A 15,522-nucleotide genomic window follows, 5' to 3' on the forward strand; every position below is an offset into this window, starting at 1 on the left:
GCAAAACAATAACAAAAATCTTTGACGTACGAATATAAGTATATAGGTCATGTCTTATCAACTTAGGAGTTTTCTTTAAGAAAATGTAAAAAAGGGACATTTCATTCTTTTTTTTATTTTTGTTTCTTCTTAAGAAATAACAAGCAAAGACAATATACGACGATGTAATTCATAGAGTATAAACGTAGGTCATGGTATAACAAAATCTGTTTGCGGTTGTTGGTTGGTTGGTTTGCAATCACGATGCGATGCGTTCGATAGTTTAGATGAGAGATTAAAACACTTGGACACGATGATTTTCACGATCGCATACCAAAATATTACCATTCGACATGATGGCGACACCTTCGAGACCTTTGAATTCTGAATCACCAGAACCCCAGGAACCGAAAGTTTTCAAGAAACTGCCGTCAGGATTAAAAATCTGTATGCGATTATTGCCGGAATCAGCGACAAAGATGTAGCCCTGATCATCCACAGCAACACCTCTGTAAATGTGTAAAAGAATTTAATTAATCGAATGTATTTCTGAGGATGATGTGCATGAAGTTACCTGGGAAATTTAAATTGTCCATCATCAGATCCTTCACCACCAAATGTGGATAAAACTTTGCCATTGACATCGAAGATCTGTGAGATAAGAATTATGGCACAAATATATCATATGAAGAGAAGGCGGATAGATGCGGTGTGACTTACCTGAATTCTGTGGTTATTTGAATCGGAAACAATGACACGATTCGTGTTAGATACAGCGATGTAATGCGGATGTTCGAGTTGTCCTTCGCCACGGCCGCATGTGCCAAATTTACCAACGAACGAACCATCGGATTGGAAAACCTATGAAAGCAACAAGAAATTGTTAATAGGAATGTAGAAAAAGTGTTTTTCAAAGTTTGTGTATATTACAAGGTGTGACAAAATTTATTTTTTGCAACAATTACAAGAAAAATACAGCAAATTATAATAGTAGAGACAAAGAAGAAAACAAGTTTATCGGTGTTTTGAAAGTTTACATCGCAAAGTAGCCTATATAGAGGAGCAAGTTCTCCCATTTTCAAATTTTTTAAATTTTCGGATTAGGTATATACTGCAGAGGAAAATACAAACAATATTTTAGTTGGAAATTTTAACCCCCAAACGAGTCAACATAAAATTATACTATGGGTCCAAATTTCTATTCATCAGACGCACAATGAAATTTAATCTAGAATAATTCTTACTTTAACACATTCCCCGAAAAATAAGGCATAAAGGGAGATTTTGACTCGGATGCAGCAAAAGCGAAACATAATTTTCAATTTTAGTACATACATTTTAAATTTGATTTTCATAAATATATAGTCAATTCAGAGTTTCATAATAATATTTTGTGTAGATTATTCCAATTTTTGACAAATTCCTCAAAAACTCTAAATTTTATGTTATTTTCTGGCGTCAACTCAAATAAAGTCCGACGCTTTTTGGGAACATTGATGTTGTTTTTTTTTTTTTTTTTTTTTTTTTGAGATTTTCGCACATACTCACACAAAGTCCGACTATTACCCTAAACCCTACCCTACACCACATAGTGGTAAGGGTATTATGTCTTTGTGCATTGGTTTGTAATATGGAGTAGAAAGCGAGATAGACCCATAGTTACTTTTGAGGATCTTCATAGTATTACTTTCTGAGTCGAGTTATGCATGTCAGTCCGTCCATGCAATTTTGTGAACAAAATGCAGGATACACAATGTTTGTTTGGCCCAAGAACGAATCCTAGATATAGCTTCCATATATCTTCAACAGATTTCGGGACTGATCTTCGGCAAATCTGACCGAATTCTGTCTAGAAGCAAGTACATTAAATTTGGTGAAAATCGGTTCAGATATAGCTATAGCTCTCATATATACATATGTTTTATCTGATTTGGTGTTTTAGTCCCTAACATTCGAAATATGCACCCAACAAGAATGATGTTTGGTATCAGATACACCCCAGATATGCCTCTGACATATTTGATCAAGATCGGTTCAGATTTGGATATAGGTCCCATACAGGTCCCTCAAATTCGTAATATGCATTCGACAACAAGGATATTTGGTACCAGATAACTTTTCGAGCTCGGAAATACCTCTGTTATCAGGATCGGTTCAGAATTGGATATTGGTCCCATATATATCATCAACCGATCTCGGGTTAATTTTGCACCAACTTGCAAATATCAGCCCAAATGGACTGAATTTCGGCATATCCGACCGAATTCAGTCTAGAAGCAAGTGCATTAAATTTGGAGAAAATTGGTTCAGATATTGCTATAGTTCCCATATATATGTTTCATCCTATTTGGCGTTTAAGTCCCTCACATATATAACCTTTATCCGGGACTAGGATTCGATATATATTTTTTTAATATAATCCTTCTCCAAGTAATATCATGCACTCTATTGCAAACTATAACTGCTGTAAAGCCAAATGTTGATAGGTGGTGTGATCTACTAGAAATAAATTCTTTCGTTACGGGAGCTCTACTACCCGACTTTTGACTTTTCCTTACTGGTTTTTAAATATATATGAATTTAAGGTTTAGAATTTAAACGTCTTCAATAACCTGAAGTAGAATTTTATAACAAATAATTTTGTAGAAGATTTTTAAAGGAGGATTTTAGTCATATTTAAAAAAAGGCCCGAAGCGACACTTTGAGGGTTAAAATTTATATTACTATAATATTCCCCCTATTTATCCGAAAATTTCCAAAAAGGCTGTAAAGGGAACTTTCGCCCGCTCTTTTTACGTTATTTTGCGATGTAAACTCAACTCAAATCGCCGATAGACTTTTTGTGTTGCACAGTGTAATTTGTCAAAATAAGATTAGGTATCTCCGTCAGTCTGTCCCTCTCTCTCTCTCTGGAAATCACCTTAGCTTCCGAGCGGAATGAGGGCTAAATTTTACTAAATATGGAACACACTTTTCCATGAATTTAGAGCTGATGTTATCCTACGCCTCTGTCCCCATTGCATTGATAAAGGTCGCTAAAGTCCTATCAATTTTTTTCAGGGCTTAAGAACAATCCAAAATGTCCTTGAAATTGTTCATTTCGCTGATTTATTTTCCTAGGAATCAAGACATACTGACTTTATAGTACCCAAATCTTTTGGAATTGATCAACTTAAGAACAATTTTCCAGGTGACGTAATTCTACTCTTCATTATTTTAACACTTCAGCAATAAACTCTGACCCCATCGAATACAAAACTAAAAATCATTGGTTTTCAACTACAACAATTTTGCATTTTGCAAATATTCAAATTGAACATATCAATGTGTATTTCTCCAATGGATTTTTGTCGATAATCATTTTCATGTTTCTATAATTGCCTGACAAAAGATATTGCCAACATTTACATGTGCCGACAATACATTCCGATAAGTTCTTCTGTCTTGATTAATTGCAAATATTTGCTTAGGCACTGCTGCTGCTGACAGGCTTACCATTTTCTCGATAATGTCCCTGTCGGTTATCTGCTGAGTTCTAAGAATTGTTTCATATCCATGTCCGTCTTCTTCATTCTTCCGCCCCTTTGCATTGCAATGGACGAAATTACATTTTGCGGATAACGGGGTAAATTGCATTTCGTATCAACATTAAAAGATGCACTCGAATGCAAGACGAACAGCAAGCCGTGAGCGCCGGAGGGGAGGGAAGGTTAGGTTGGAGGCATGTAAGAGGTCGAGACATGGTGTCATCCAGCTATTTGCATATAATCTACAATTGTTCAGTCTTTTCATACCTGTACTCGGTGGTTTTCTTTGTCGCAGACGTAGATAAAGCCCAGAGCATCGGTGGTTACACCCCATGGATAATTGAATTTGCCATCTGCGGTACCTTGTGAGCCAAATGCCCGCAAGAAACGTCCTTGTGGATCTAACACTTGTATACGATGATTATATCTGAAAGGAAACGGAAGAGAGAGAAAGAGAGACAATGAGACAGATGTAAGTAATTAAAAGGACTGCTAGTTAGTAGGACAATAACAATGACAAAATAATTAATTCGATAATCAATTTAAAGTCTTAATATAGTAGATTGGTGTCTAATTTCAATGTTGTGTACAAATAGAAATACCTTTTACTTGTGGGAATGGGTGGGTCATGAAGGATATTCAGAATATTAATTGGCATTTGATGTATAATATATCAAAGTACCAAAGTACTGACATGCATGTTAAGGAAATATTTGCTTAAGTGAGTTTAACACAATAATAAATAGAGTCTTGAAATGTTGGTAACGGTCAACATTCGTACTAGAATGTGTGCAAAGTACTAAAAGGTACTTAATATTGTACCATTTGCATCGGTCGAACGGATATGACTAAAAATCTGAAAAAGGTATAATAATATAATACGGCACTAAGCAATGATAATATTTTAGCGGTTAAAACAAAGGTCTTGAAATTTTGTATGGGAATCAAAGTTGGGAAGTACGTCTGATATAAACAGATAAATTGGAAGTGCACACTTTGGTAAAATAATTGTACTACTAAATTGTACTAAATTTGTAGGCCTAGAACTGGATTTTTTATAATAGGAAAGCTATGAGTGTTAACGACTTGTATAAGGAGGTAAAAAGGTCTAGAATTTAGGAATTGAACCAGAATTATGAATTTCTTAGGATCACTGTGTGTGTGAAGCAGATTGATAAGGAAGTGGACTTGTATATGCGTACTATATAGTTTACGAAAAGTACTTAATTGTACTAAACTTGGATATTCGTACTATATAGTATATGAAAAGTACTTAACTGTACTAAAAGTTGTATATAGTCTAGTAAAAGAGCTAGAATTACGGTATTTGATATAAGGATCACTGAACAATGTCATTCCGTTTAAAACACCCCAAAACCCCATAGGCCTGTGATAGACTGGATATACTTACTGAAAGGGTACAAAAAGTACTAAAAACTGAATGATTTGCATGGACAAACGGAATGAGGTAGAATTCTGAAATTTGGAAAGAGGGTACATGTACCAAAGGGTTTTTGGGAATTCAAACTATAAGGTTGCAAAAAGTTCTAAAATGGTACTAAGCTTCTAAAATTATACCATTTTGTATTATGTAAATAGATAGAGTTTAAAACTTGAATTTTGTATGAGAATCAGTGCTGGAAATTAAATTTTAACAACTAAAAAAGCGGTAAGTTCGGTCGGTACAAACTTTAAATACCCTCCACCATTTGGAAAGATTTATTAAATTTTCAAAAAAAAAAAAAATAAAATCCATTTAAAATTATATTAAAATTTCAAAAATACCGAATATCGGAAGACCCCTATATATGAGGGATATACGATATTGTGGACCTATATAGGCAACTCCATTTCATGGGGTAAAGTACTCACAAAGAACTCCTTGTGTAGAATTTCAGACAATTCCATTGAAAAATGTGGTTAAAATTATCAAAATACCGAATATCGGAGGGCACCGTTATATGGTGATATATGATATTGTGGACCTATATAGACAATTATATTTCAGAGGGTAAAGTACTCACAAAGATTTCCTTGTGTAGAATTTTAGACAATTCCATGCACAAATGTGGCTAAAATCATCAAAATACCGAATACCTGGGAGCACCGTTACATGGGGGCTATACAATATCGTGGACCTATATCTATAAATCTCCTTTAGGCGGTTAAGTACTCACAAAGAACTCCTTGTGTATATGGGGGCTATACGATAACGTAGTTCTTTTTAAACAATTCTCTTTTAGGGGCTAAATTACTCATAAGGAACACCTTTTATGGAATTTTAGACAATTCCAATGAAAATTGCCCATCTTCGAACTTGACAAGGCTGCAAACAAAAGAGAGATCTGTGCAAAATTTTAGCTTTCTATCTTAATTCGTTTTGACGGGCGAACAGGGCTAAATCGTCTCAGAATTTTACGCTGTTCAAGAATATATATACTTTGTTGGGCCTAAAATCATTATTTCGATGAGTTACTCTGTACTGTGTACTGCACTGTGAAAATGTGTGCTAAGTGTGCAAACTGTACTAAATGTTACCAAATTTGGTATAGTTTGGTTACGGGTGATGGTGGAATTTTTTACAAATTGGTACTGAATGAAGAAGCGCTAGAAATCTGAAATTTGGAATTGGGCTGCTGATCATGTGTAACCTGAATATATTGAGGTGGTTTCCGAAATGTGTCCTATAATTGTACGAAAAGTAGTAAATGGAAGTATATTTGGCATTGGGAAAAGGGTAGAGATATAATTACTGATGGTATGTGCGTTTGAGATTTAGTGGGGGTTTGTTTTCTTATATATTCACGAGAAGTACTACATGGTACTAAATTTGCTATTGTGTGAAAGGATAGAACTGGAATCCTCAAATTTGATATTGAGATGTTTGTTGGTGTCTGCAATTTAGATATGGAGGTGTTTTTGGAAATTTGTACTGTAATGGTACGAAAAGTGGTACTAATTCGTGAAATTTGATATTATGTCCACTGTTGGTATCTGAGGTTTAGATATGGAGATTATTTTGAAAATGTGTACTATAATTGTCAGTAAGCAACTAAATGCTACTAAATTCGTTATTGAGAGAATGTATAAAACTTTAATCCCAAAATTTGATATTGGTGTTGCGATCTGGTGATGGTTTTGCAAATGTAAACCTAACCTATATTTCTCCCTTTAGATACCGAATGACTGGCATCTAATCCTTACCTTAAATGTTTTCTGATTAATTTTCTTGATATGGTAATCGAAAAAGAAGAACAGAAGAAGAAAAACAACAACGTGTAAACAAAATCAATTCTGACACATTGCCCTTCACACATCGATGGCAATGAATTAAATACGAAAAAATCCCTTTTTGTGCAACAGAATAAAGTTGTAATTAAATTTCGCATTAGCATCGGTCATTATCCGCTTAGTATTTCCAATTACAAGAAGTAAGAAATACAAGACGAATATATTTTTGTATCATTGTGAACGCACACCTCACATCCACTGTCTCAATAAGAGGAAATACCCGAATGGGGGGAAGGGTTGCTCTACCTTTGTTCACATGTAATTAAGATGAGAAAAAACTCTTCTAATCCTCAGAATTAATTCCACCCACAAGCTTATGCTTGTCAATGGCTGGGAGTTGGGCATTATTACCGTATAAATTACAAAGAATTCAATCAATTTAATTAACAAACTTAAATGAACATCATTAATGTGCTAATGAAGAGACAAATGGTAAGGTAGGGGTGGTAGGATGGGGACGGATAGTTGTACAACTTACCTATCTGCTATTATGTATTGTCCGATACGATTGACCGCAACACCGGCCAAACAATCGAACTCGCCTTCACCATTGCCGTATTCGCCAAATTGTTTAACGAAAATGCCATTCGAATCGAACACTTGAACGCGATGATTCGACGAATCGGCTACGACAATGCTATTGTCCGGGCCGACGGCTAGGCCGCGCGGCCAGGTGAAAGAACCGGGTTCGCTCCCCCGGCCCCCCAATTGGAACAGCTGTTGACGCTTGCGCAGGTACAATTGCTTAGGGGAAGTACCTGCCACTCCGGCCATACCGTGAGCTGCTGCTGCTACCATAGGGGAGGTAGGGGAGCCTAGCCCGTTTTTTGAAGCATCATCATCGGATGATCCAAGTTCATTGACCTGCCTCAGAGGCAGGCCCAGGCTAAGGCGACGCGATACATCGCTGGCAACGTGGCTACGACTGCTGCCGCTAGCACCGTGCGACGACGATGGTAGGGCCGAAGACGTGCTACTGCTGCCAAGAGTATCCCGGCTACTGGTCGATGGTGTGTCCTTTGAGCTCTTACTGCCGTACTTGTTCTTCAGATAACGTGCCCAGGAACTTAAGGCTTCACCATCCTTGCTATCGGCTGCAGACGACGACGATGCGCCAGCCCCGCTGCGTGATGAAGTGCGATCCAGAATTGGAGAGCTGTCGCGTGATTTCAAAGCGTGTGAAGAACGGCTACGTGATAGATCGGTTCCACCATAGCCGCTATACCTATGAAATGAAAGTGAATAGAAAAGGGTTTTTGTTGAAAATTCTCTAGAAATTGTTAAATTATGAAGATAAATATTTTCTCATTAAAATTTGATTGGATTTATTATTACAGTTGTTTTAAAATGAAAAAATTGGATTTTTTCTAATAATTTTGAAACACAATCTAAAAATAATAAATATGTGAAATTATTTTCCTTCTGAAACAAACCCCCTTTGTTGAAAGCATCTATACATCATCAACATATCTAGGAGGGGTCCCCTCTAAAGATTTTTAGATTTTTGGATATTTTTGAAACATTTTGCTTGAAAATGCTCACATTTTGTTTATAGGGCTCCACGAAGATGTTTCAAAAGGAATATCGGTGATATCGACGATCTCAAGAGAATCCATATTAATGATTTCAATTTAGAACTGACTAACTTCAAAGAAGGAGTTTCGTCTCTATGGGCAAGCTAAGGTAAGTGTCTAAAGATGAGTTTGAAGGATCCATAATAAAGAGCCTGAAGAAAATTTCTAAAAGCGAACTGAATGGAGTATTCACAGTCGAGTTTAAGTCTCTGTAAACTATGAGCTGATGGGAGTCTCTATATAAGAGCTGATTGGAATTTCTATAGACGAGTTGGTGGGAAATTCTATTGACGAGTTGATGGGAGTCCCTATGATGAGAGTCTCTATAGACGATGCGAGTCTCTATAGACGATAGGAGTCTCTATAGACGATGGGAGTCTCTATAGACGAGCTGAAAGGTGAGTCTCTCTCTCTATAGACGAGCTCAAAACATAAACTCTCTCTCCCTATAGACGATCTGCAGGGAGAGTCTCTATAGACAAGCTGAAGGCACAGTCTTTCTCTCTCCATCGACGAGCTGAATGGAGAGTATCTCTCTCTCTATAGACGAGTTGAGAGTGTCTATAGACGAGCTGAAGACAGAAACTTTCCCTCCATAGACGATCTGCAGGGAGAGTCTCTATAGACGAGCTGAATGCAGAGTCTCTCTCTCCATAGAAGAGCTGAATGGAGAGTCTCTCTCTCTCTCTCTCTCTATAGACGAGCTGAAGGTGAAGAGAGAGCTCTTTCTATATACGAAGTGAATCTCGCTGTTTTCTATAGACGAGCTAAAGACATCTAGAATATCTTAAGGCCTTCTCCGTGGAGGAGCTATATAGCAGTCTCCATGTACGAGTTATAGTAACCATCTAAAGACGTGTTGGAAGCAATTACAATAGAAAGTTTGAGTCCACACTGAAGTCATCTAGACCCAATTAAGTTAGTAGCCGAAGAAGTACTACCTTCTTATACACAAAAGAAAGGCCTTATTTTAAGGAAAGCAGAAAATTCCAAGATTTTCTTATACAATGTTTTATATTGGGCAGGTCTATTGGTAATAGAGGACTTGAAAGTCTTCAATGGGCAATTGACGACCTGAAAGATTTTATGGTTTTTCTCTGGACAATTCGAAATAAAAGACCTCAATAATATTCTATGGACAATAGAAGCAATTAAGGTCTTCCAGGGTAATAAAAGAACTCGTGGTAATAGAAGACCCTAAGATTTTCTATTCACAGTAGAGCACCTCAAAGCCATTTTTGGTAATCAGAAGACCTAAAAGTCTTCAATGACAAAAGGAGTCCTCAATGTTTTTCCATGGACAATAAAAGACCCCAAGGTCTTTTTTTTGGATAATAAAAGAGTTCAAGCTAGACAATAGAAGGTATTAAGGTCTTTTACGAGCAATAGCAGGTCTTTATGTCTACTATAGAGAGTAATGGCTTCAAAGTCGTCTACAACTTATATGAAAGCATTCTCTATAGAGAAGCAAAGTCGAACATATTTTGTAAGGAATGTGTTATAGAATGGGTCTAGAGACGAATTTTCCAAAAAAAAAACCTTTGAAAGTAATGAAAGCAGAAGGAATTTCTTAAAGAGGGACTTAAGAAATTTTTAAAAGAGGATTAGTCACTGCAAGAGACAGCTTGATTAGAATATTATTAACGATGAGGACAACAATCCTTCCCTGGCTTATGTCAATGGGAGTTATTATTTCCCATCGATCTTCTACTCAATCGATATAATATAGTCCTCTGACATTTTTCCAATAGATTAATATTTAGCTACCTGTAAGAAACTCCAAATTTATTTTAATCTTCTACTCTGTCAAGATTCTTAAAATGACAATATTTTTCAATTCAGTTTTTTTTTAATGTAGATTTTATAATAAATCCAATCAAATTCGTTATATAAATAAAACTAAAATAACATATACTTCTATTTAAAATTCTAAAAGTAATTTTGAAGTTAATAAATATTGGCCTTAAAAACGAAATGGAAACTTAACAAAGTTCTTAGAATAGAGTAGTGGTGGACTTACAAGACGAATACCAAACTAAATTATTATTGTTAAAGAAGAAAAGTGGGGGAGAAATCCAACAAATACGCGAATATACAGGACGTAAACCATGAACTTAGTAAAGAAATGAAATAATTTTAAGTTGAAGTTTTTGTTGGTTTTAGAAAAAATGAGAAAAACAAAACAGAAAACGCATGAGAGATATGAAAGAAACAAAAAATATTCTTATGAAATGATGATATGAAAAAAATCACAAAACAATAATTGAAAAAATATATATGTAGAATTTGTTTTGTAAGAGTTGATAAGGAAAGCGTTTCTGTGTGTGAGCCAAGGTGGTGTAACAAAAAATATTCGAAATAGCCACATTACAACATCAATGATATTTTGAAAAAAAAGGAACTAATTGGTAACCAAATTTTATGTTTTCGATGAAATATGTACAGTAAATGACTGAAGTTTGAAACGTCGAATACTTTTTTCCAAGTTGTTTTGTTATTTTGAAATTTTAAAATTTTGAATTTTGTTGCTTTTTGTTTGTATATCATCATTGTTTTATGTTGAAACCGTTATTTTAAAATTTATTAAAAAACTAAATAAATACGAACTATATAAAGAAAGAGAAATACAAAAATTTGAAATAAAATAAGAAAAAATATCAAGTTTTAAAATTGATTAATTCAAATGTGTTAGACTCGCACCTTGAAGCTAAGTAAGCGGATGGTGATGCCGTTGTTGGCGACACAGGCTCATCCAAATCATCATCATCGTTGCCAAACTGATGGGAGGAGCGACTGCGTGCCAAACGGTTGCGACGCTCCTTCATTGCTAAGTAACGCGAACGTCCGGTGCCATAACGTGAATCCGAATCATCGCCGGTGCCATTGGCATCCTCATCGAATGAGGCATTGGGCGTGGATAGGGATGGTTGCGAGACAATGGCGCTGCTCTTGCTTTTGTTTAGAAAGCGGCTTGTGTAGCTGGAAAAGTTATATCAGTTTCGGAATTGTAGGTACAAGGTTGATTTCAAATTCACAAATTAATTTCTTCATTCTGCCTTTGCTTTATGTACAGTCTTTTTTTTTCCAAAATTGCTTTATTAGATTTTTCAAAATTTTCAATTTTTCTTGTATTCTATGCATTTGCGTTTTTTGGCTTCTTTTTTGTGTGCAGTTTTTATTCAGAGGCGTTTGCTTTTGGTATGTTTTTAATATTTGGTTTTTAATCAATCAATCCATAAATCAAAGCATTATCAGCAATTGTTCTTTGTCATTGTTGTTGGTATTTTATTTGATTAATTTTGACGTTCAAAGATTTATTGGTATTTTTTTTTTTTTTTTTTTTTTTTTTTTTGGTTTATTCGATATATGGTCGCTTTTTAGGAACAAAGAATGGCGTTCTTTCGTTCTTCGTTTCGTATTCTTTAGTATTAGATACAATAAGCATTCGAATGCGATTAGTAAAGACGACTATTCGAGGGTGATATGGATTAGGAACACATTGGACATGACTGTTTCAGCAGTGTCTGTGTATCTGTGCATTTGTATCGGTGTATGTGTATCATCTTATAATAATACCAACGAATTATTTTGTCTTAATAAAAATAGATTTATTTGCTTCGAAGTAAATACAAATTTGGACAGAACGAAAGAATAACGTGGACATTGGCCTTTCCAAAACACACACACACACACATAAAATTAGTTACTTCTAAGTGGATATAAATATCAAAACACCCCCATTTTTCTTTGTATTACTCCCAAGTGTTCAAATAATGAAAGCATAATAAACCATTTTATTATCCAAGCTTTTCGAAGAAAAAAGATTGGGCGTTTTTTTGCAAATGCTACTATAATTACGCTGTTAATAAGTAAATTGTTACAAATTAGTTATTATTTATAAATATTAATAAAATGATCAAAGTATTTAGAGAGATAACGTATTAATCAATTGAAAAAGTTAATATCAAGACAGAACCACATTATTTTATGGAATAAAATTTAACACAACCCCATATAATGGTACCTCCCGAATTTATGGAGATTTTATGTTGACCAAAAGTAGGTGTGGGACCGAGACAAATCTCGGAAAAGAAACAAATCGTTCCAATTCTGCAAATTACAATACTTAAATGAAAAAAAATTACGAAATCTATTCACTCTTAGTGGTATCCAAAATAATTATGAAATAATGAAAATAGAGCTCTCTCTCTCTCTCAAGAGACGAACTGGGGGACAGTCTCTCTTTCTATAGACAAGCCGTAGGGAGAGTCTCTCTATACACATAAATTTGAAATAATGAAAGTAGAGCTTTAAATAAAAGAGGGTCTTTCGATAATTTACTTCGCAAAGTAACCTAAACCAGCGGTGCTCAAAACCGTGTTCTAGAACATGAACAGAAAAAAGAGATAATTTAAGAGAACATTAAAAATCTGTTTTTCTTTATATTTTACGATTCAATTTAATTATTTTTAACATGAATGTTTGCCTAAATAATTTATAAAGCAAATGGATAAAAAATATTTGTATAAATAATGACTTAACACTGTTTTGTTCTTGATTTAAATAATCAAAGAGAAATTTGACTGAAAAGAGATATTTCTTTTTGAGTACCCCTGCCTAAACAGAGGAGGTCAGTTCCTTCCTCTTCCATTTAACTTCGAATTACTTTACCTTAGAATTCCTGCATATTAGAAATATAGTGTTTTTAAAGAAAATCAAAAATAAATTTTCAATTTTATGCGAATAATTGTTAATCCATATTCATATCAGATCTTGTGTTAGTAGAATTCTTGGGATGTGTGCAATTAGAAGAGAATCGTATGCTCAATCCGCATTTTATGATAGTTTCGGTTATTCAAAATTGTAATCCTTTTTTGGGTGAGGTACCAGAAGGTGTAAGCCGATAAGTTACATATCATGAGTCAATAAAAAGCATTTAGATCTTTGAAATTCGAAGACAATACGACTTTTATTTCACATTTTATAAGAGTTGAAATTATTCAAAATTTTGACCTCTGGCGTGGGGGGTATTTGATGGAGTGAGCCGATATTGTCCATTTTCTCACCTGGTGTAGCACAGATGCTGATAATGGGATTTGCAAATTTGAAAACAAAAATCGGATGATCCTTACTTTTTCTTACCAACGAGAGTAAACCGATATTGTCCATCTCTCTCAATCTAAGTTTGACAATAATATTAAGATGCAAGGCATAGGAAACTATGTATCGATCTTTCTATCTCGACGAGCTGAGTCGATCTAGCCATGTATGTCCTTCCGTCTATCCATGTTAAATATTCACGTAACAGGTCTCAATTATGGCTCGATCCTCACGAAATTGGGGTTAAGGTGAGAAAAGAAGCATATTGTTGGTTGGAGATGATCGCAAAATATTTAAGGAATGAAATGGACTAAAAACAAAAAATGTCCTGATTTTGCAGATGCTCTACAGGCCACAATTTTGGATGGGCAGAACCCTACCAATTTCGATCATCGATTTATAAAGCAAAATATATACAATCTCATATATCAAAGGAGATGTTAGTTAGACCGCTTATAACTCAAGAATATAAATTGTACATTTTTTTTATTTATTTTTTTTTTTTTCACTTTACAACACTACGTGTTGGGCGTATAATATTCAGTTCGCAATAATCGTCCGATCTACTCAAAATTTTGTATGGGTGGTTGGTTTACTATAAGAATAGAAACCTATAGTTTCGGACGATTTTCGCTTAATATATAGGGTTTAATATGGACCAAAAACCTAAAAATTATCTAGATTTTGAAGTCGCCCAACAGTTCCCACTAAGGACCAATAAACATGGAATTGTTTACGAGGTTAAAGTTCAGGACAACGCTGAAATCTGGAAATCTGGTTGAAGATATTTGGGAGCTATATCTAAATCTGATCGGATTATTACCAATTTCAATAGGGTTCGACCTTGGACCAAACAAATATTGTTTGGAAAATTTCGGATAATAAATGCGACCTGGATTTTATTCACAAGCATTCATGGACAGACTCACATGCATAAATCGACTCAGAAGTTGATTCTATCTCGCTTCCTTCTCCCTGTTACAAACAAATGCACAAAGACATAATACCTTTACCACATAGTGTCGCTAAAATCATCAAAAAACTGAATACCGGGAGTTATCGTTATATGGGGGCTATACGAAGACGTGGACCTGCATACACAATTTTTGGTGTTAAGCTGTAATACTAATTTCGAACTTTGATAAAATTTGATACAATCTTAGTCTATATTTTCTAAAAAAAAAACATAAAAATACCATATATTGGAAGTTACCGTATACGAAAACGTGGGCCGACATGGTCCATTTTTCTGCCTACTGACAAAATACACACGTATGAAAAATTTTATTCTACGATATCAATTCGTTCGAAAGATAGCGTGATTACAACAGACAGACATCTACGCTAAATCGACTTAGCATTTTACGATGATCGAGATCATATTTACTTTGTTGGGTCTGATATGAGTGTTTAGAGGTGTAACAAACGGAATGACAAATTTGATATACCGTCCATAGTATTATAGAGGGTGATATCCTCTAAAATAGACGTGGAAAATCTATTATGTGTAAATTAGCCCTTAAAATATTCATGCTTTTATTAATGTATTTTCTTTAATGCAGGCACTTATTCATATTTTTTTCAAAATTTAAGAGACAAAATCATTCTACAAACAAAATGCAATTTCATGCACTAACAATTCCATTTAAAAATACAGAAAATGAAAGACAAACATCGCCGGACAGACGGGCAGTCAACACTAAGCAGCAAAGTTAAAATAAACATTTTCCGATTACTATCATTCAATATATTGTGGCCGCAAGATCTGGAGATTTCTTTGGCTAATGTTTATATTGTCGTTTATATTTTGTTCTTATTTATTTTATAGCCAGGGAGCAAAGTGCACATCCCCTCTTTGCCGTTGCTGTTGTTGTTATTGTTTGTTTATTGGCCATAACAAATGTAAATATTTGTTTTTATTATCTTTCTCTATTATCTATCTCATATTTTAAATTCGTTATTAAATATCATGAAAAAGACGACGATGTAATCTACATTTATCTTTATCCTGCGTTAGGGAAACTAAAGTTAAGCTGCTGGATGCCGCAACA

The 15,522-nt window shown here is 34.7% G+C and overlaps 1 protein-coding gene across 4 annotated transcripts in view; it reads right to left on the reverse strand.

Annotated features, from left to right (window-relative positions):
• Positions 1 to 205: 205 nt before the first annotated feature.
• Positions 206 to 15,522, reverse strand: part of LOC101899409 (RING finger protein nhl-1) — a 146,900-nt gene continuing 131,583 nt past the window's right edge. For 3 of the 4 annotated variants that reach the window (XM_020036011.2, XM_011293325.3, XM_020036008.2), the window contains 6 exons: positions 11,072 to 11,350; positions 7,276 to 8,022; positions 3,774 to 3,933; positions 700 to 840; positions 554 to 630; positions 206 to 488 (listed from right to left, as the gene is read on the reverse strand). In XM_020036011.2, coding sequence (XP_019891570.1) covers positions 275 to 488; positions 554 to 630; positions 700 to 840; positions 3,774 to 3,933; positions 7,276 to 8,022; positions 11,072 to 11,350 — 1,618 coding nt within the window. In that variant the 3' untranslated portion in view covers positions 206 to 274. The remainder of the gene's footprint in view (positions 489 to 553; positions 631 to 699; positions 841 to 3,773; positions 3,934 to 7,275; positions 8,023 to 11,071; positions 11,351 to 15,522) is intronic. The other variant, XM_059125982.1, reaches the window with a different exon arrangement.

The sequence above is a fragment of the Musca domestica genome, unplaced genomic scaffold (genome assembly GCF_030504385.1).
Source record: "Musca domestica strain aabys unplaced genomic scaffold, Musca_domestica.polishedcontigs.V.1.1 10, whole genome shotgun sequence".
Lineage (NCBI taxonomy): Eukaryota > Metazoa > Arthropoda > Insecta > Diptera > Muscidae > Musca > Musca domestica.